The sequence below is a fragment of the Phascolarctos cinereus genome, unplaced genomic scaffold (assembly GCF_003287225.1).
Source record: "Phascolarctos cinereus isolate Bilbo 61053 unplaced genomic scaffold, phaCin_HiC Scaffold_4;HRSCAF=312, whole genome shotgun sequence".
In the NCBI taxonomy this organism is placed as follows: Eukaryota; Metazoa; Chordata; class Mammalia; order Diprotodontia; family Phascolarctidae; genus Phascolarctos; species Phascolarctos cinereus.
The window spans coordinates 592895278-592918863 of NW_027555847.1; the positions used below are offsets into that span (position 1 = coordinate 592895278).

The 23586-nt window shown below is 35.4% G+C and overlaps 1 protein-coding gene across 1 annotated transcript in view; it reads right to left on the reverse strand.

Annotated features, from left to right (window-relative positions):
- The window catches only part of RGS22 (regulator of G protein signaling 22), a 173125-nt gene that overhangs the window by 41710 nt on the left and 107829 nt on the right, over positions 1 to 23586 (reverse strand). The window contains exons 15-19 of the mRNA XM_078153679.1: positions 15175 to 15369; positions 9342 to 9434; positions 7723 to 7880; positions 6140 to 6302; positions 2243 to 2401 (exon numbers count right to left, since the gene is read on the reverse strand). Coding sequence (XP_078009805.1) covers positions 2243 to 2401; positions 6140 to 6302; positions 7723 to 7880; positions 9342 to 9434; positions 15175 to 15369 — 768 coding nt within the window. The remainder of the gene's footprint in view (positions 1 to 2242; positions 2402 to 6139; positions 6303 to 7722; positions 7881 to 9341; positions 9435 to 15174; positions 15370 to 23586) is intronic.

Genomic DNA, 23586 nt, shown 5'->3' on the forward strand with positions numbered 1-23586 from the left:
AACTTTTATGGAGAACAGTAGTTAGGAGATCACACAGTAACAGATGAAAAAAGGTTAGGCTCACAATTTCCAATGTTTCTTACAGTTTAATCATGGTTTTTTAATACCTCTTGGACATCTGCTCATCAGCTTCCTGTTGAAAATTCTTTAGTGTGGTCTGGACCCTGCCATTACCTCAGTTCTACCTCTCTACTGATGGAGCTGCTTGTCCAGAGTTGTCCTTTATATTCTTTCAGTATCCATATTTAGTTCCCCAGCTGGGAGTCTTGCCTAAGGCAGACTCTTCCTTCCCAATTGCCTCCTAACTTGGTCATCTTAGGTCACTTTATCCCTCAATCCACTAGTAAAAGTTCAGGAGAGCATATACTATGTTCCTTCCAAACTGCCCTGTTTGGATCTCAAAGATACCTCTCCCCAGATTTCAGGATAGGGAGCCTTCTTCACCCTGTTATGGTCTGTATGCTCTGTATGTATGTGGGGACACAACCCACAGTTTAAGAAGTGCTGAAGGGGTTGCAAGTGAAAAAGTTTGAGAAGCCCTGGACATGATGATAAAGCAACTGGTCAAGTTATAAGAGTGGTCATTCCTAAAAAAGACTGCTCAAACTGGTTATTTGGCATCAGGAATACACATACAAAGTTAATAACTTTTCAATCTTCAATTAGTCATACGGACACAACTGAGCAGTGATTTAACTAGGGTTACCCAGACAGAAGACAGATAGAGGCCTATACTTCAAACTTGGTAACTTCCTTCCTCATAATTTAGAATTACGTCTTAACCAAACAATTTCAATCCTTATATGTGTTGATTGGTCCAAAAATTATTGTTTTTATTTATGTAATAAATATTAATAAAAATACTTAATGGCTGACATTGATATAGCCAATGTTCTTTAATATTTATTTATATTATTTATGCCCATTATTTCATTTGCTCCTCTTAACAACTCTGTAAGATAGATATGTAGCGAGTATTATTATTTCCATTTTACAGTGAGGAAACTGAACCTTAAAGAGGTAAAATTACTGCACAGTCAAATGACTAGCAAGTGGCAGAACTGGGTTTCAAACCCATGTCTTCTGACTGCTAAGTTGGCAGTTTCCAGCCAACTTCCACATGATAGGCAAATCACAGCAAATGTTCAGACTGTTTGCCATCAGCGTGAAAACAGTGATTGCTAATAGGGTAGAGTATTTATAGAGCAGGGGTGGAGAAACTACATCCTTGAGGCCACGTGTGGCCCTCTTGGTCCTCAAATAAGGAGCTTAGGATTCAGTCAAAGGGCCACCACATTTGAGGACCTAGAGGGCCACAGTTTCCCCACCCCTGTTCTAAACCATCATTGTTATTTGTGGAATGAGTCACACAAAAATCACTACAGTAAATACAGTGGAGAAATTAAGTAAATAGTACCAGAAATTGCTTAGAGCAGTGGTGTCAAAAATCAAATAGAAATAGGGGCCACTAATACATGCATAAATATCCCTGAGGGCTGCATGTTGACTTGGTTTTAAAAAATATATGATCTATATTTTGTTGTATTTTCATTTATTTTGTTAAATATTTCCCAACTAGGTTTTAATTTTGTTCAGTCTGCATCTAGGAGGGCTGATGTAGGGATGTTTGATACCTTTGGCTCAGAGGCATTAAGAGAGGCTAGGTAGTCAGAGGAATAATTTCGTCTTTGGATTGTGAAATGAAACAGTTGGGAAAGAGACAATGTCATTACTGCCAACCCTAGCTGTTCAGCACAAATTCTTTTTTTAACACGAAGCAGCTTTATGGCTTTGCAGTTTCAAATTCTAACTTCCCTTCTCTGCTTTATTTGATTTCCTTAATTAACTCAGAAGGCTAGCAGCATTTCCTGGCAATTTAGCAACAAAATGTTTGGTCAGTTCAGTGAAAAGGATGGTACTTCGAAGTTTCTACCAGTTAGGTGGCAAAGTGGGTAGTGTACCGGACTTGAAGTCAGAAAGACCTGAATTCAAATCCAGCCTCAGACACTAAGTAGTTGTGTGACCCTGGACAAGTCACTTAACCCTGTTTGCCTCAGTTTCCTCATCTGTAAAATGAGCTGGAGAAGGAAATGACGACCACTCCAGTATCTTTGCTGAGAAAATCCTAAACAGGGTCACAGAGAGTCAGACGTGACGGAAACGACTCAACAACAACAAAAAGATGATATCCATCATCTGAAAGCAGTCATCCCTGCACCAAAGATTGTGTCCCTTCTCCTACCTTTATTTTTTGACGTGCTGCATACTGTTCACTTGATAGGAACAAGGGCAACCACATGTTTTCTAGCCTCCTTCGGACACATTTTTGAATTTCCAGCAGAACAGGTGATGCCAGCTGCTCGTGAAGAATCATTCCCCAGCCACCACCTAACTGCATTATCTTTTTAAAAAAACAGGGGAAATATTTATTGTGGTTGAAAGGTGTTTCTCATAGTCTGTAGTTTGTAACTTTTTTTTCCTATCCCATGCAAAATTCAGTGAATGTTAATGTATGTTCATACTAGTTTACTTTCCCAACATGGGACGGAGAAAAGGATTTACTCAGCAGGTATATACTGGCCTTCTATAGGCCCCTAAATTATATTTATGAAATGTGACATATTTGCTAATTACCCTTAGTATGAGTTTTAAAAAGTCTCTAAAGCAACACAGAACAGGGTAAACAAGTATTACTGGAACGTTAGTTGTTTGATTACAAACCTGGTCCCAGTATTACAGTGTTGAAAAGGTTGGCATTTCTCTTTTTTTTTTCCTTTGGGGAGGAAGGGGACACCATCTCCCATTGGCTATTAATGTATACACTGACATTTCTGAAAGTAACTGTGGAAGGAAACAAAATAATTGCCCTCTATTGTTAATTTTCAGGCTCTGTGCCATGATTATAGTGACTGCTACATTCACCATCTTGACTAGACCAGTGTACCAGAATTCTCGGTTGAAGGCGTTTCAGAAGTAGATCATAATGTCATCTTCTGTCCTGTGGCTAATGAAGGACGAGATAATTTACATAATTATCAACAGTGCTGAGATAATGTCAGTAATGAGTGGAACTTGACAACCAGGGCTAAGTATCAAGTCCAAAGGTGGCTAAATGTCAACATTTGTAATCTTAAAAACTAAGGATCATTGAGAGATAATGTCTCATCATGCAATTAGCAGATCTTTTTGGAAAATAGGAAAATACAGTTTAGTATATCATGATTTAGCATGCTTATACTTTGGAATCTTCCTAACTTTAACTCTGCATATCTCCACCCTGGGTGGGGGGAGAGAAATGGGAATGGGCAAAAATTTTGTTTGAAAAAATTAAAAATAAAACAACTTGATAGTGTCAGTTTTGGAAATCATTTCCCCAAATCAATGTGAATTAAAATAATCTGATAGTATTCGTATTTGTATCACTTTTATTATTAAGGCCAATAATACTTCTTTGGTTCTACTTCTATCCACCACTCTAAATGATGGCTACTGTCTAATTCCTTACACCTATCAGTAAAGACCTTCACATTTGTGACAATTTTCTCTCTCTGAATGCTTCAAGTGTAGCATGTTATATGGGTGAAGCTCTTGATTCTTATAGGATCTTAAAAGAGAATGATTCCATCATATAAAAAAATTCTCTTCAGCTAGTCAAGAATTAAAGAGGTTAAATTAAAGAGGTTAATAGTGTGAATCATTTAACCCTCTTATTATGAAATTAACTACATAGGATCTGTAAACATAGCTATGAGATAAAGAAGGAAAGTGAAGTAAATATTGGGGTAGGGATGTGCTAATTAATATCTAACAATCATCTCTCAAAAAAATGTACACATGACACATTTTTAAGCTTAATCTGAATCATTAATTTTTTTAAGCCTAGATAATCAATAAAACAATAAATCAAGCCCTGATTTGCATCTTGCATATTTCCAAGATGTACATGCTCACATGGAAAATTTAACAAGTTGCAGCTGGCTGGAGCTGGTTCCGGAACACTCCTGCATAGGAGTGACAGCCTGAGAAAGCACTGAGGCACGGAAGGACTGGAGGTTGAAATGGAGAGTACAAAGACAAAAATAAAATTATCTTTGTCAAAGCAATTGCACAGGAGAAATGGCATGAAAGACATATGCATCTCCTTACTAGAGAAATATTGACTGGAAAAGGAGGTGAGCCAGCTTTGTAAGGAGAGGGAGGGATAAGCGAAGAAGCGTTTGTTTGCTCAGTTTGCTGGTATTCGCAGAGTGTCACTAAAGAAAGTGTCCCATAATGTTGGGAGGAGCTGCTGAGTGGGATTTACAGGATGCATACACAGGGACTAGAAGAGGGCAGGACGAGAAAGCTTAGATCAGGGGTGAGGAACCTGCAGCCTCGAGGCCACATGTAGCCTTCTAGGTCCTCAGGTGCAGCCTTTTGACTGAGTCCAAGTTTTGCAGAACAAATCCTTTTATGAAAGGGATTTGTTCTATGAAGTTTGGATTCAGTCAAAGGGCTGCACCTGAGGACTTAGAGGGCTACATATAGCCTCGAGACTGCAGGTTCCCCACCCCTGGCTTAGATGGTTTCAAAGGGCATTGATGAAGGACTCAACAATTTAATCACAGATCCATCAAAGACTGCTACATCAGGTGAATGCTAGAGACCCAACATTCATGTAGATTTCAGCAAAACATTTGACAAAACGTCTCATTCTGTGGATAAGATGGATAAATAAATAGAATAAATGCTTGTTGAATTTAATTGAAATAGAGACACATGGGTTAGATCAGAGGTGTCAGATTGACAGCTCACAGTCCCTGGCTGCAGAACTCCCAATGATAGCCTGAACCAGGTTAAAATGTAATTGGGAAATATTTACTAAATAAAGATACAATACAACATAGATAATGTTAATTTGTGGTTTTCTAAGTCAGTATGCTGCCTGCTGGGATCTGTTTCTATTTGAGTTTGACACAACTAGGTTGGATTTAGAACTATATGAGTGACCTGAAAAGCAGTCACTAATTGGATTCATGTCACCTTGGAGAGAGTTTTCTAGTAGTGTGTCCCATATTCCCAACCGATGTTATTAATCAGGAGAAAACTTCCAAGGCACAAAGGAAATAACTATACTAGAGAAATATTGCAGGGTCCACAACATGATATGAAATAATATAATGGAATATAATAAAGATAATTTTGATTATATCAAATGAAAAAGCTTTTGCATATACCAAGTGATGTAACTAGGAGAAGAAGAAAAGGTTTGGATTGGTGGAGAAATCACACAGGTAGTCCTAAGCAAGTCCTAATTCAAATTCTGGTCCTGTGACTCCAAGTTTATCATTCTTGACATTGTCACCCTGCTTCTTAATCTAAGAAGTTATTAAAGCTAAGTTACTTATACAAAGTAGTTATATGATTGATTTAAATTCCTATTTTTTAATGGATAATGATTTGAATTTTTTTTAGTTATATTTTCTCCTGAAGTAATCAATGTATATTTTAATTATGTGCTTGGAACATTTAGACTCCTGTTTGCAAAAGATGAACCTGTGCGAAGATGAGTTGAACAGTATTCCTAAAGACCAAAGACTCTAATTTCACCAGATCCTTGGAGTATGCATAAGAGAAACACATGTTCTTAAAAAACATGGCAAAATTGAGATTATTGAAAGAGTGCTAAGCCAGGATAGCACTTTCCAAAAGAGTACTGAAATTGCAATGATGAATCACGAAAAATAGCTTCGGGGCCAGAAAATTTGTGGAAAAGGATTTTTAGTGACCTGGAATGTCCTGAGAAACACCAAATAAAAGTGGAATGGAGGTCAAGCTAACTAGTTGACTCTGTCTGTGGTTTCTTATTCTTTGAGAAATGCAGGTTACCCCCAAAGCCCAAGGCAAATGCCCCCTTGCATGAAATTTTACTTTCTTCTATAATAACAATGCTTCTTTAAAAAATACCTTTTTTAAAAAAAAAAAGTAATGGAGGGAACTTAATTAAGCAAGATGACCAAAAAGGCATAAGAAATAAACTATATCAGAAATGTCTATCAAGCAAATAAGAAAAGTAAGCACATTACATAAAAGCTCAGTCTTTGTGTCCAAGTATGAATAAAAATTTAGCTTGGAGACTTCTATTTTGAAATACTGATACCTCATCTTGTTGCTCTTTTGTAGCTGGACTATTGGGTCCAAAGAAGTATTTTTTATTAAGGTATTTGTTTTTAATATCTATAGATTTTGCCTCTCTTTGTTTTTTATCTTGGTGAAGTATTCTTCTGAACTGCTCAATGTCGGTCCAGCACATGAGGTCCATACTACAAAAGGACATATAAAACACACGTGAATGCCTGAAGAAAGATTTTATTAAGTGTTTACTATTTATCGCATTTCTGCTGAACAAGTCATTGTTTTGAAGGCATTTAGAAGGCAGATGTGCATGACTAATTAACATAATTTATGCAAATAACAGCGTTGAAACTGTTGAATCTGATCACTAGCTAGAAGGTTAGTGTCAATGACTATATGCCATACTCTAGCTTACTTTGGCTTAAAATAGTTGCGAATACATGACAATGACAAAGAACTGGATGCTATAATATTATACTAGAAAAGACATTCAAAGTAGTTCTACAAAGCTCAATAATGACATCTTCATTTATGATGTAATGGTTCAAATTACTCCAATATAAAACTAATTGTTAACTCATTAACAATTATTAACTTAATAATATTATATTAATGGTATTGTTGCTATCATTAGCTTATGAATACTATATCAATAATGTTGTCGCTATGAACTTATCAGTAAAAATCCACTAATGATAAATTATCAATAAACAATGCTATTTTTTTTTACTGGGCCATATAAATATAATACAAACATTACATTTCTGTAGTACTTTAAGAGTTGTAAACAATAAAACAATGCATGTTATGTTTCACCTATGTGCTAGATTAATGACAATTCTCACTAGAAAGAAGGGAAAATTCTGCCGTAACAAAAAGAACAGTTTGATCAAGTATATGCATAAGAATGAGCATCAGGAACTATCACTGACTACTAGAGTCAAATTCTACACTCAGAAGTCATCTTCTACTAGACATGAATGGACTCAGCAGCAAGAGATTATGGCTGAGTCTACATTAAATAAGTATAAAGAAAGTTCTCAGTTTTTGTGCAAAACTTTAATATTTGTTTTTGTTTGTATTCAGTTGTACACACAAATGCTGCATCACATGTATGAAACATGCCTCATTGCATGGGAAATTAGAATAATTTCAATTATTTTTTTAAAATTTCATTTCAAGAAAAAATGTTATATTATTGAAATCTTAGAATAGGTATGCTCTTGTGACCAGGTAATCTTGTCTTCCCAGAAACAACAATATCATACCTATACAACAGAGCATAACAGAAAGAAAGCACAAAAAGGAGACAAAGTCATTGTTTTAAAAGTAGTCAATACCCAAATAATTTAATTATTGTATTTTTGCTTAAAGCAATTGTTTATTGATCTTCTTTTTTAAAAAATGTTAAACCCAAATCTGAAACCTAAAAGGTATATAGAGCCATTATGTTCAGCAGTTCTTAGGAACTTAGCATCATACTTCTGGGTTTGAACAAGGGCAAATTTCAGAATCAAAGGATTACTGAAATACATTCAATTAGAAAAGAACATTGGGCCATTTTGTATCACAAGTTAAATAAATTTATAAATGGTAAACATTACATACCTAGCAGAATGAGATGCAAGAAACTGGTGGAAATGTTCAAACTCCAGCTTGTTGTTAACCAGATAATTAAAATTAAGATGTCTAAATTGCTCAGGAACTTTATTCCAAAGCTGTGTTTCTTTAGGAATATAAGGGACTGGTAAATCAGGTACAGCTTCCTAATGAAATACGAAAAGGTTGTTGTGACATAAATAGGAACATTTTCTACTAAATGTCAAAATAGTTTTACAAATATCTATCTCAGAGCACAAATATGTTTTCCCATTTTCATAATCAATCAATATGTCAGTCAACAAGCAATTATTTAATGCTTATGATGTGTCAGGCCTGGTGCTAGGAGTTAAAGATTGCAATGAATGCAAAAAAAAAAAAATGAAACAGTCTCTCCTCTCGAGGATAATGGAGAAAAAGAGTCAAAAGGTAATTATTAGCTCAGAGCAAGTCAGCAGTAGAACTGAGCAGTCAATCCAGTAGGCAGGAGAAACTGTAAGTACCATCTTTGGAGAATATTTTTTCGTTATGACAAGATCATAGCACAGAACTTCAAATAACAATTTGTGGTTGAATATATAGGAGTGTGGGGACAGATGTTTTCTGGAAGTCTGCTGCCCCTTGAACTCCTCCCATGACTTCACTTAAAGAAAAGTCTAACACCATGATTTAAAAAAAAATAACCACAGACTAAGTTTTAAATCCAGCTTTCCCTTAGTAGGGAGAATAATTTTGAGAGAAATGCTTTATATTCATATTATTGATTTGAAGGCTGACACATGCCTCTATGATGCTGTTGTTATAGTTTTATGTAATATTTTCCAACACATTAATTAACATAATTAATTAGGGCGATGAGGTGATACAACAGGTAGAATGCTGGTCTTGGAGTTAGGAAGAACTGAGTTAAAATCTTTCTCAGCCTGAGGTTCCTCATCTGCAAAATGAAGATTTTAAAAGCACTTATGTCACAGGGCTGTTGTGAGGCTGAAACAAGATAACCTAGGTAGAGCACTTTGCATATTTAAAGTGCTATATGAATGTTGGCTCTTATTATGTAATGTTTGAAATCCAGGGCTTATGTATGAAGATGAGTATTGTGAAGGAGGCAATATTATAAAATACACTAATAAATAACAAAATAATAAATAAAAATACTCAATCCATTCATCTCTTTTTTTCCTCCCCGACTCTGTCAATTCCTTGTCACTTTTAAATTCCTTTTCACTTTTGTCAACCAAATGCTTCCCTTCCCAGATGGGAGAATTCTTAGCTCTTTCCTGAACCTATAATAGGTAGAAAATATGGTTGCTCTAAAGACTGAACAACAGCATTAAAACAAACCCATTTCTGGATAAAAATCTCAGCTGTCTGTCTGTTCCCTCCCAGGGAAGATGAGCTGTGGAGAGAGAGACCTAGAACAGATCATCTATCTAATTTTCCTCATGTGGTGGTAAATATGTCCACAAAATGTTAATGGTTACCAATAGCCATGTGACTGCTAAATGAAGAGCAGTAAATCAAAATCAATTTCTCTTGTTTTAGCAAAGCTTGCTTTCAGTTTCTTTTCTGGATATACAAAGTGCAGGAGAAAAAAGTATGTTTGTACAAGGAAGGACTTGTCTTACCTCTTCTTTCTTGGGAACAGTCTCTTTGTGCATAGCCTGTAGCTTTCTAAAGTACAAGGAGTCCAGCTGTCGATCTTCTTTCACCAGCTCCACCTAATGAAAATAATGTTCTTATGTCATCGATAGATCACACATTATCCAGGGTGTCCCAAAAGTCATTATTTCAAAGATGAAAGTGACACATATGAATGCCAGCATTAACACTTAACTCAGCTCCTGCTTCAAACTATTACTTCCCAATGACCAATGCCAGTTCCAACAGAACCTTCCCTAGTAACAAAGAAGTAGAGTTACCAACACATTGGTCAATTCTAACAAGCTTCTTCACATTCCTCTACTCCATCATGTCTTCATTAAGAGGCACAGCTTTGTTTTACCATTAGTTCTTTGGAGCCAAGATTGGTGACTACATGATCAGAGTTTTGGTGTCTTTCAACCCAATATTCCAAGACAAAACTCATTATCTTTCCCTCCAAACCTACTCCTCTTCTGAACTTCCCTAATTCAGTTACAGGTACCATCTGTGCAGTTATGTTTGCAACCTCAGCATTTTCCTTCAGTCCTTGTTCTCTCTGACAGTGCATTAACCAAGCTACCTAGTGCTCAACTCTCATCTGTGGCTCCAAGCAACTGTAGTTGTGTGCAGCATCCACATCCTACTAAAATCACCTCAGCAGATGGACTAACCCAGGTGGAGGGTAACTCCAGGCCTCAAACCTGTTGATGAGTTAGAGTGGTGATTACCCCAAGCATATGAAGACTTCCCCTGTTGGAATGGGTAGATGAAGACAATTTGTTCCAATGGCCATGAAGGTGGCTGAAATAGGCACTATGGAGTGCTTATTGCTTGGTCAGTCACTAAAGATGCCAAGGTCATCTACTGCATCCTAGGCCTTCTCCAGTCATCCTCACTTTTGTCTTGCCACTGGACTTGGATGGCTCAGGAAGAGAGAGTGAGGCTGACAACTTTGAGCAATTCTGCCTCACTTAAATCCAATCCCAAACATTAGTCAAGACATCACCCTGTGATGTCATTGGTCCTCTTTGAAAAGGAAGGACAAAAACATTAACTATTCATTTGGTAAATCTTGCCATTTCTGTTTCTCCACATCTTTTATTTCCAACCTCTTCTTACCTGGTCACCAAGTTAGTTTAGGCTTTCATCACTTCTTGAATAGACTTTTTTTAAATTAAATTTTATTTTTTTCAATGAACAAAAATCTGATTTCTCTCCCACCTGCCTCCCCCACCCCCCATTGGAAAAAGAAAGAAAAACAAAACTCTTGTAAATTTTCAGTTTTGTTGGCATGTAATTGGTCTTTTTCTGACAATTTCCTTATTTCTTCTTTAATTATTGCAAATTAACTTTTTCAGTTTTGATGTTGGTAATCTGTGCTCCCTCTCTTGTTCTTTCTCTTACTCTCTCTCCTCTTTCACTCTTTCACCATCTCTCTCTCTCTCTCTCTCTCTCTCTCTCTCTCTCTCTCTCTCTCTGTCTCTCTCATTTATCTATTTTATTGATATTTTTAAAATATCTTTATTAGTTAGGTGGCACAGTAGATTAAATTCTGAGCCTGGAGTTCAGAAGTCCTAAGTTCAAATCCAACCTCAGACACTTGTGTGAACCTGGGCAAGTTACTTAACTTTCATGTGCATCAATGTCATAATCTCTAAAATGGGGATAATAATAGCACCTATCACCCAAGGTTGTTGTAAGTATCAAATAAGATAATAATTGCAAAGCACATAGTAAGGACTATATAAATGTTAGCAATTATTATTATTATTATGATTAGGTATTTATAATTTCAGTAGTTTGTTCATCTTTTCTCTGATTTTCTGAAGTACTACATATTTTTATTTGGGAGTTTTCATTTGCTGAATTTCTTTTATTTAGCTGCATGCTCAATTCACTAATCTCTTCTTTTGTTTATATAAATATTAGAGATATCAATTTTCCTCATAAATTTTGGTATGCTACCTCATTGTTATCAGTTTATTCCCTATAGTTATTTATTGTTTTTATGCTTTGTTCTGTGACCTTATTTTTAGGACCATTATGTAATCTTATCTTGTCTTAAATCTTTCTTCAGATTTCTCTTATTAATTATACTTTTTATTGTACTGTCTGATAAGACAGTACATTTTCTACATTTGTTTGAGTACTTTATGCTCTAGGACAAAGTTAGCTTTTGCAAAAATGCCATGCAAAGCTGAAAAAAAAAGTGCTCTTCACAATTCACATTCAATAATCACCAATCCATAATTTCTTACTTTTAAAATAATTTGACTTATATGAATCTGAAAGGAGTATGCCAAAGTCATAGACTTTACATTAATTTGAACTTTGATTAGCTTTTCCTTTAAGTACTTATATAATATGCCATGCAATGCACTAATCAATATTAATATTAAATGGAACTGGAGCCATTGGTGGTTAATATTGGAGGGACCACTCTGGAATGGGGTTTGAGCTGATAGCACTAGAGAAAGACACCTCCAACCTCTTAGGGGTTTTCTTAGTAATAGTAAGAGGGAGATGTGCTAACCTTGTTCTGGGAGAGTGAGGCAGTAATAGTGCTAAATGTGGAACCTTGTCTGGAATAAAATTTCTTTTGTAGGGACCAATGGAGAGATTAGAACATATTAGTAAGAAATGGCTACTGAACATCCAGTAGGACACTTATCACAAAGAGTCACCAGAGCTAGGTGTCACAGCAGATGGAGTTACTGGATCTAGAGTTGGGAAGACCTGACCCCTCTTATTTCTTGTGTTTTCCCTCTGTTAATTATTTCCTATTTGTCCTGCATATAGTATATAATTCTGCCTCGTGGCTCTGAGCATTTTCTCTAGCTGTCACCCAGTTTTAGAATATACTCTCTCTTCTGCTCTGCCTAATGACATCCCTGACTTCCCCCCAACTAAAGTCCTAATTTTCTTACCTGGCCGTAAATCACTGAATGGCGTGTTGCCTCAGACAAACCAAGATCTGGGAAACACCTTAGCTTAAAAAGGCCAAGGTCTTCCACTGCATCTGGGGTCATCTCCAGTCATCCTGACCTATGTCTTGCCACTAGACTCATATGACCCTAGAGGAGAGAGTGAGGCTGATTTTACACAGCTCTGCCTTGCTTAAATCCAATTCACTTGCAAGTCAAGAAAACACTCTCCTGATGTCATTGGTCTTCTACAAGGATGAAGGACAAACAACCACAAACAACACTAAAGTCCTACCTTCTACGGAAGCCTTTACCAACTTCTCTTAATTCTAGGGCTTTCCCTCCATTAACTATTTCCTATTTATCATATGTATGTATGTATGTATGTATATATATATATATATATATAATATATATAATATATAATATATACATATATATTATACACACACACACATACACACATATATCTTGTTTGTATACATTTATTTGCTTGTTTCCTCCCCCAAATAGGACTGTCTTTTGCCCTTCTTTGTATGCTCAGTTCTTAATACAGGCTTACTGACTGACTGACTAGTCTAATGTTCCACCCACAGTGCAATAATGTGCCTGTTTGTCTTTTTCGTTTTTGCCAACTTGAACAATCTGATGTGAGGTAGAACCTCAGAGTTGATTTAACAAGCATTTCTAAGGTTAGAAAGCAGCTAGGTTGCACAGTGGATAAAATGTTGGCCCTGGAGTCAGGAAGACTATTCTTTGTGAGTTCAAATCCAGCCTCAGACACTTACTAGCTGTGTGATTCTGGGAAAATCATTTATCCCTGTTTACCTCAGTTTCCTCATATGTAAAATGAGCTGGAGAAGGAAATGGCAAACCAAGGCAGTATCTTTGCTAAGGGAACTCCAAAATAGGGTTGCAAAGAGTCAATTTGCTGATATTATTGTTCCAATCAATTTTTTAGTTGACTGTTTTGGATTCTTCTAAGTAAACCAGTATATCATCTGCAAAAAGCAATCATTTTGTTTCCTCTTCTGCTTATTTCCTCTACTTCTTTTTTTTAAATTATTGCTATAGTTAGTATTTTAGCACTATATCAAATAGTATTGGAAATAATGGATGCTTTGCTTTACTCTTGATATTACTAGAAAGACCTTTAGTTTACCCTTCTTTCACACCATGCTATCTATTGGTTTTAGATAGATGCTACTTGCCGCATTAAGAAAAAAGTCCACTTATTCCTGTTTTCTAGTATTATGTCTTGTCAAAATTGCCTTTTCTCCATCTATTGACATAATAATGTGATTTTTGGTATTCCTTTAATTAACATGGTCTATTAGGTTTATAGTTTTCCTAATTTTGAACCAACCTTGAATTCCAAGCATAAATCCAGTCTGGTCATGGTGTATTGATATTTTTGATATGTTGCTATAGCCCTTTTGCTAACATTTTATTTTTAAAATATATATTGATGTTCATTAGGGATATTGACCTATAGTTTTCTTCCTTTGTTTTGACTTTCCCTGGTTTAGGTATCAAGACAATATTTTGTATCATAAAAAGAATTCCTCCATAGGATTCCTTCTCTTCATTTTTTTTTTGCAAATAGTTTATGTAATATTGGAATTACTCTTTGAATGTTTGATAGAATTCACTTGTAAGCCTATACAGCACGGGATTTTTTTTCTTTGAGAGTTCATTTATGGCTTGTTCAATTTCTTTTTCCTGAGATTGGGTTGTTTGACTTCTTTATTTCTTGTTTCTGAGGCCATTCTTTTTCCATTGCATCATAATGCCTCAATAATACATCACTATTTTAGAAATTTCTAGGTGTACATGGGAAAAATGTAAAAACAAAGAAGCATCCCACCTGAACTAAAATCACAACACTTTCTGCTAACCCCTAAAAGAACACAATATATAAGACACATTCCTTAGTTTAACAAAAAACATCTATTAGTGGTTGTAATTTACAATTCAAAATAGACACTAAAATGTACTAACTCCATCTATCAATAATAATAAGTTTAAATACTGATTCAAAATGACCTTTTTATGATAAAAGAGGTCAGTTAATTAGCTAACATTTATTGTTTCTTAAGCGTCAGTCACTGTGCTAAGCATTGGGGATACAAAGAAAGAAAAAAGACAGTTCCTGATGTCAAGGAGCTCACAGTTCAAGGTGGGAGGCAACATGCAAACAGGTATATACAAATAAGATCTATACCAAGATAAGTTGGAGACAATCTCAGAGGGAAACCATATGCTTAAGAGATAAAACATGTATCAAAATCAAGTATTCTGACTTAATAAACATCTAGCTGTGCTTTAAAATAATAGCATGACAATCATAGGCTCTACTTTTCATAGTACATGTGCAAAATGGATATTTTCTACAAGTGTAATATTTACTATAACTCATGTAACATAAAATTAAATGGGATTAATCTATTAATCCATACAGCATATTGCTTTGAAACAGTGAGAAGGGACAAGCTCAGTGAGTAACAGCTTATTTGTTTATAGGAAACCAAAACTCAGACCTCTGTCTTCTGATGGTATTTATAAAGAAAACAGAAAATAGCCCAGAATTAAATATTTTGTTGTGACACAAGCTATATGATGACCAACGTACAAACAAGATGGGGATGGGGTAAAATTTGGTAAATATTTTCCACTGCTATCACCAATACCCCCCACCCCAACTTTGAGCAATGGCCAAATCTTGACTTGAAGTCCCAACAAGTATATGAATGAAATGTACTGCTCCAAGAGACACATTTCAGTTATTTCTCTGTTGAGATGCTAACCACATTGCTTACTATCAATTTTGCAATAAACAAGTAAAAAGGAAATCCCCAAGACAGCCCAAACAAAAGTAAAGAGTCTCACACACCTGTCCATAATTGTTCTGATCTGATTTCACCATCTGTAGCCAGGGTTCAAGAAGGAGGAGAAGGATGTATTCTTCTGCTGCATCAAAAAGATCTTCAAATGGTGGATCTATTTTCATATAAATCTCTTTTTTCTTTTTCTGCTCTAATCCAATATCAAGGGTAGCCGAAGGAGAGATATACATGGCATAAAGATACTAAAGCAAGAGGGGAAGAAACCATGATGGTTAACATCAGTTCTCTACAAATATGTTTTTCCAGACATTCTCCCTTAAAAAAAAATTAGGTGGTAAGACTACAGAAATATTTCTTGAAAAAAATATTGTTAAACTATTTACGAAAATTTTTTCACACATTCATTCATAAGTCTTTAATTTTATTTCTCTTATAACTGCCTGTGCTATACCAGTCTCTAGCCCTTGCACAACAACTTATTTGGTGCTAGGAAGATTATTTAATGTAGATATTATTTAATTCAGATATTAAATTTTCTAAGATTGCAAAATTTTCTCAGCATATGTTCTGTGGCACCTTGATTGATCATTTTTCCTTCCTTGTGTAACCATTTTAATATGAGTATTATGACTAGCAATTTGTTGTTGTTATTGTTGTGTGTGTGTGTGTGTGTGTGTGTGTGTGTCTGTGTCTGTGTGTCTGTGTCTGAGTTTGAGGTGTTTGGGGTAAACTGACTTGGCCAGGGTCACACTGCTAGTAATTATCCTGTGTCTGAGGCCACATTTGAACTCAGATCCTCCTGACTCTAGGGCCAGTGCTCTATCCACTGCATTATCTAGCTGCCCCTATGAGCAGTAATTTGAAAAGATACATTGGAAGCAAGGGAAAGGGATGCATAAAGGCAAGGTATTCTAGAGCAGGCCTTCATTCTTTTAGTCCAGAGAACTTATAAGCTACCTGCTGCCTCACCACTACAAAAGTTCATGGGTACTAATGTTCAGCAGAGTTCTTGAAGACTATGATAAAATCTCTCTTGCTTCAAATTCCAGCATCTGATGACCAATGCTATGGAAGGGACGATGAGATGAAAGATATGAAATCTCCAATTTCCTGAATCTCCCTCTTGGTGCATTTGCTTCTAGTATATGGTTGTCTCTCTTGATCTATATTGTAATCAAGTAAATTTGGTCTTTCAAATCTGTGGTATAGTATATTTCTCATTACCTGAATGTCAGGTTTTAATGTATAGCATATTATACTAATTAGTTTATTTTGTTTTTTATCCATGGATTTAGGACCTGTTAATCTCTATTAGCAGATCTATGCCAAGTAGTATGAAACTTTATACCAGAGAATATACAAATTCAAGAAATCTGAAAGTGTGGACTTCACTTTATTTAAAGTACCAATCAATACTAAGTATTAACATTCTAGACCTAGTAATACACTGATAGGTTTTTCCTCCCTAGGTACTAGGAAATAATGTGTTTTCATGATAGAAGTATGTCAGTTACTCTTAAAAGGAGTAATTTATGAAATTTGTTTCAAAGGGGATAAAATGGTCCTATTATGTTCAGTTTTCAAAAGACAGAAAACTATACAGCCAGGGAAAGATGTGATACAATATGAAAATATGGTACGGGCATCTTAATTTTTAAAAAATCAGGAAAAAAGTCAGCCAAAAAAATAAGAAAAATTATAATTGGACCATTCCATGCTTTTAAATATATTTTCCAAGTGTTAAGTGAAATCCTGTAACACAGATTTTACTAAGGTAAGCTTCAATTTACCTTATTAATCAACAAATATTTATTAAGCATCCACTTTGGACCATGCTGGATAATGAGGACGAAATAGTCCCTGGTAATAAGCAGCATACATTCTATTAGGGGAAACTATATGTATAGATATAAATAAAGGTAAAATATATACAGATTAAATACAAGGTAATTTATCTTTTTCCTGACCCTCAACCTCCCTGTTATTGTCCAGTATACACCTCCTCCCAATCTCCTAGGCTTGTAATCTTGGTGTCATCCTTGACTCCTCATTCTCTCTCACCACCATCATCCAATCTGTTGCCAAGGCTTGTTGATTTTATCTTTGTGACATCTTTTAAATATGCCACCATGTCTCCTTTGATACTGCCACCACCTGCACCTCTAGCCTTCATAGCCCTCCATAATCCAGCCTTCCCCCACCCCTCACACCTCTCTAGTCTTCTCACACCCCCAACATGTACTCTTCCATCCAGGGACACTGGCCTCCTTGACATTTCTCAAACAAGACACTCTATCTCCTCACTTTGGGCATTTTCTCCAGCTGTCCTTCATGACTAGAATGCTCTCTCCCTCCTCATTTCTAGCTCCTGGCTTCCTTCAAGTAGCAGTTAAAACTCTCACCTTCTATAGGACGCCGTTCCCAGTCTCTCTTAATTATAGTGCCTTCCCTCTGTTAGTCATTCTTTATTTATCCTGTCTACAACTTGTTTGTACATAGCTGTTTGTATGCTTTTCCCCCGTCAGACTGTGAGCTCCCTGAGGGCAGGGACTACCTTTTGCCATTTTCTGCATCCTTGGTGGCTAGCAGAATGCTTGGTACTTAGGAGGCATTTAATATTTATTGACTGACTTATTGTTCCATATAAGATTTGAGGCTGAAATGATGGGCCATGGGTTATACATGTAACAGAGCTCTCTAATACAGTTTTATTTCATACTATTCTCTTTCAAAAAGTCAGTGTTTTAGTCAAAATTCCCCAAATGCAGTACTCCATCTTGTCTCTGAGTATTTGCACAAACATTCCTCTATGCTTCTTTATTTCTCCCACTCAGGATTCATATGTCACCTCATGGCTAAATGGCAAGTGCCATCTTCTCTGTTAAGCCTTCCTTGACACCCTTGATATTTGTGCTCCTTCATTCAATTATGCTTAGCCAACATCTTAAGGAAGCCTTTCCTAATCCTCTCAGCTTCTAGTGCCGTTCACTCTAATGCTACATTCCATTTACTCTGAATTTACCTTGGACATACCAATTGAGGCATGTTTTCTTCCTCATTAGAATGTAAGCTCATTGAGTGCAGCTCATGAGTAAGCTCATTTTTTCTGCCCTGTATGGGGCAGAAATTCCTTATTTAATGCTTGTTGATTGATTGATGTTGCATACCCCACTGTAGAATGTAAGCTGCTTGATTGAAGACACTTTTTCTTTACTTAACTTTGGGGGATTTTTTTTTATGTCTTCGTTTTCTTTCATAGCATGACTTACACGGAAATGTGTAACTATAAATGTGTAACCTACATAAAATTGCTTGCCTTCTCATTGGGGCTGGGAGGGTAGCAGGAGAGGGAGGGAAGTTGGAACTCAAAATTTGAAAAAAAACCATTTAAATTGTTTTTCACGTAATTGGGGGAAAATATTAAGTTTGTTTTTTTTCAAAAGAAGGTAAGCTGCTTAAGGCCACGGTTTGTCTCATTGTTACTCTTGTTTTTCCACATGCAGCATAATACCTTACACATTGTAGGTGCTTAATAAATGTTTATTGAATAAAATTAACATAGTAGTATTAACTACTATATAGTAATTTTGGGTGGGCAGATCTATGATTTCTAAACATCACATTGTGTATATACCCATGTAATAATTACTTTGAGTGAGTTAGAAAGCTTTTTATACAGATTAATATTGTTCAATAAATATGCCATTGTCATCCATATATTTTTTAAAAGAACTTTCATAAAAATAATCATTCAATTGAATTTTCTTTTTAAAATATATTTTATTCTTCCCCCAATTACATGTTAAAACTATTTTTTAAACATTTTTTTAAAGTTTTGAATTCCAACTTCTATCCTTTCCTCCCTCTCTCTCCTCCCCTTCCCTGAGATACTAAGCAGTCAGATATAGATTATACGTGTGTGATTATATAAAACATTTCCATATTAGTCATTTTGTATAATAAGTCTCAAATAAAAGAAAAAGAATGAAAGAAAGTGAAAAATAGCATGCTTCAGTTTTCATTCAAACAATATCAATTCTTTTTCTGAAGGCAGATAGTATGTTTCATCATTAGTTTTTTAGGATTTTCTTGGATCATTGTATTGCTGAGAATAGCCAAGTTATTCACAGTTCTTCATTGAACAATATTGCTATTATTGTGTTTAGTGTTCTCCTGGTTCTGCTCAATTCACTCAGCATCAGTTCATGCAAGTCTTTCCAGGTTTTTCTGAAATTTGCCTGTACATCATTTCTTATAGTACAGTAATATCCCATTACAATCATATACTACAGCTTGTTTAGCCATTCCCTGATTGATGGGCATCTTTTCAATTTCCAATTCCTAGCCACCACAAAAAGAGCTGCTAATAAATATTTTTGAACAGATAGGTCCTTACCACCCCACCTACCTTTTTATATCTTTGGGATATAGACCTAGCAGTGGTATTGCTGGATCAAAGGGTATGTACAGTTTTATAGCCCTTTGGCCAAAGTTCTAAATTGTCCTCCAGAATAGTTAGATTAGTTCACAACTCCACCAACAATGCATTACTGTCCCAGTTTTTCCACACCCATTTCCAACACCCATTATTTTCCTTTTTATTTCTTTTGTCCTATTAGCCAATCTGATAAGAGTGAGATGGCACCTCAGAGTTGTTTTAACTGGCATTTCTCTAATCAATAGTGATTTAGAGCATTTTTATATGACTACAGATAAATTTGATTTCTTTGAAAACTGCCTGTTCATATCCTTTGACCATTTATCAATTGGGGAATGACTTGTAGTTTTATAAATTAGACTCAGTTCTCTATTTATTTGAGAAATGAGACCTTTATCAGAGATACTTGTTGCAAACCCACCCCACCCCCACCCCAGTTTTCGGCTTTCCTTTTAATTTTGATTGCATTGGTTTTGTTTGTGCAAAATTTTTTTAAATTTTATATAATCAAAATTATCTGTTTTACATTTTGTAATGCTCTCTCTCTTGTTTGGTCATAAATTCTTCTTTATCCATAGATCTGACAGATAAACTATTCCATGCTCTCCTAACTTGCTTGTGGTATTACCCTTTATATGTAAATTATGTACCCATTTTGACCTTTTATAATGCTGCGTGAGATATTGGTCTATACCTAATTTCTGTCATACTGTTTTCCAGTTTTCCCAGCAGTTTTGGTCAAATAATGAGTTTTTGTTCCAAAAGCTTGGATCTTTGGATTTATCATATACCAGATTACCATGGTTATTTACTATGATGTAATGTGTACCTAGTCTATTCCACTGATCCAAAACTCTATTTCTCAGCCAGTACCAGATTTTTTTTATAATTACCACTTTATAATACAGTTTGAAATCTGGTATGGCTAGACCACCTTCCTTCACATTGTTTTCTTTGATTCCCTTGATATCCTTGACCTTTTGTTCTTCCAGATGAATTTTGTTATTATTTTTCTAACTCTATAAAATATATTTGATAGTTTGATTGGTATGGCACTGAATAGATTAATTTAGGTAGAATTGTCAGTTTTATTATATTGGCTCAGTCTACCCATGAGCAATTAATAGTTTTCCAATTGTTTAGATCTGACTTATTTGTATGAAAAGATTAGAATTATTTTCAAATAAATATTAGAGTATACACATATGAATAGTACTATGCAGGGTTAGTTGGAGGACTCTGACCTTTGGGAATTTAAAAGTCTAGGCATAAACTACGGTTACAGGAGGAATGCAAGATATTAATAAATACATGAAGCAAATACAGTGTTCACATTATATTTAAATCTGTAATTAGAAGCTTAGAATGGCTACATGTTAAATTTGATTGCAAGAATACTTGTCCTGTTAAGATGTTCTTCTATTCAAAGATTTCAGAGTGCTTTATTAAGGAAAGTATCAAAATAGAAGTTGCTTCCAGCTCTAACATTCTGTGGTTGTATGGCATAAATCTGAAACAACCATTGCTGCTCCTTACTACAGACAGCTATTTATAAGCAGGATTTATAGAGAAAACAGAATATGGTGGCTATGAGGGGTAATACTGCAATTTGGAAAGAGTCCAAAAGTAATGGAATAGTGATAAAAAACAACAACAACAACAGATGTTACGTAGTATAAATAGAGTAAAAAAAAATATATATATATATATATATATATATAACTTGGCTTGGTCTCATGGCAATGACAAAGGAATCTGCCTAAAAGTGGCAAACACTGGTTAGTTAATTGTTTTCGAGTTGATTTTTAATTGGGATCGAGGAAATGCTTGCTCTCTTAAGTGACAACAGCTAAAGAATTCTCCACATGGTACTAATCTGTCTTTGTGTGGGAGGAAGTTTTATCTACTGGCAAGAGAACTGGGCTGTAAGTCAGGAACAAGAAGTTCCTGAGCCATCCCTTAAATCACTCTGCAAACTTGGTCAAAACACTTCACTATAAACCTCAGTTTCCTTGCCTGTAAAATAAAGGCAAGGCTGTAACTTATTGAAGTTCTATGCCTAGAGATGGTGAAGTTTAGTAATTTAATAAAGTCCAGTAGCAAATACTGAGTTCAATCTGAGCTGAGAAAACCATTCAGAACCACCATCCCCAATCTGGGTTGGTATGATTTTACCCCTTGTGGCAGAACACAGTGATTGATTTTCTCATGACAGAATAGTTTCAATCAAACTGAAATTAAATTCGGAATATTATCATACCTTTAAAGTTAAATGTCAAAATGCTAAATCAATAAAGATTACATTATATTCCTGGGTTAAATAGTAAAGTTATTTAAAATAAGAGTTCACCTATATACTATAAAAGTGTCATCTGTAGAAAAGTTAGAAACATTGATTAAAAAAACATTAGGTGCCTTCTGTTTACAGAGGACTGTCACTTTGCTAGTTTAATAGAGGGAAACACAAAATTTATTTAAATTCCAGTCCCTACCCTCATGGAGTTATATTCTAGAAGGAGAATAATACAGATACTTACTCTACACAATATTATACAATGAATGCATGAGCAAAGAGCAGGACAAAATACTACACAAAGTACAAGGGGAAGTTGTTACCTAGAGGCAGGTTAGGTTGCATAATGAGTAGAGCACTGTATTGTAGCTGCCTCCATAGGCTGAGACACCGAAGAGTTTAATAAAGTAACAACCCAGTGAATTAACAGTAAAGAAGGCTGATACTTATTCCTTAGTGGGCTCACTCAGCACTCCCCAACAAGGTTCTCCCCCATCTCCACCAACTCTGGCAGGGACTCATATCAGGACTCAGGGCCTGTGCTCTGAGATCCACTCAGCATTCTCTAGCTGCTGCAGTCTCTGCCACAATATCCCTGACAGAGTATATCAAGATAGAGGAAAATAAATCAACACTTGATGAGGCAGAGGACTCTGTGGATTCCCAAAAAAACAAGAAGCCAGAGCAGGATAGTCAGGATTGGTTCAAGAGAAAAATAAAAATAATGAAAGTGTCTTATGTCTTACATAGTAGAAATAATTGGTGAAATAGAAAAACCTGAATCTATAATGGGAAGTCTCTCCCAAGAAACAAAAAAGAGAACTAACTGGGAAGTAAATACACAGTGGTGAAGGAAAATCTGGAAAAGAGAAGCAAAAAGCAATAGTGTTAAAAGAAAATATGATCTTTATATAAGCAGAACCTATTGCAGACAGTATGCATATGGGCAATTTAAGAGTCATATGTCTCCCAGAAGAAAACACCAAGACAAAATAACCTGAATATAACAATGCAACAAATGCTCAGAATTTATGAACACAAAAAATAAAATGCCAATCAAAATCATCCATTAACTACCTCCAGAGAAAACCCTGGGCTGCAAACTTCAAAACACATAATGTTTAAATTGAACAAATCTAATGATAGATGGGAAAACCTTCAGATAGAAAGGAAAGGGAATTTAAAACAGTATCATTCCACTGATCACCCTTAGCACTTTATATTTCTTTTGAATATTTATAATTTTTGAGGAGGTCATCAAAGAAACATGCATACTTCTTTCTACTCCCATTTAGTAATCTCCAGAGGACTATCATATCTAATTTTTTCTAAAATTCTATTCAGGTCTTTTATTTCTTGTTTATTTAATTTTTTTTGTTAACTTTACACATTTTGTGCTCTGTTTCCCTTTTTAAGAGTTTGGTTTGCTTCAGACTAGTCTCTCCCTTAATCTATACTCTCTTTTATCTACCCTTCCCCGTTTCCCTGTTGAATGAAATGTATTTTTATAATCAAAGGTATGTTTATTTATGTATATATTCGTTCCTTCTTTGGCCAGTTCAGATGAGTATCGCCAGCTCTCCCCCATGCCCTCCTCTTTGTTTGTAAGACTTTGATTGCACACACCAATTATAATATTCCCCATCCTTTCTCTCCCACCTCTGCCTAGTGTGTTTCTCTTCTCTTCTCTTCTCTTCTCTTTCCTTTCTTCTTTTAAGATCATCAAAA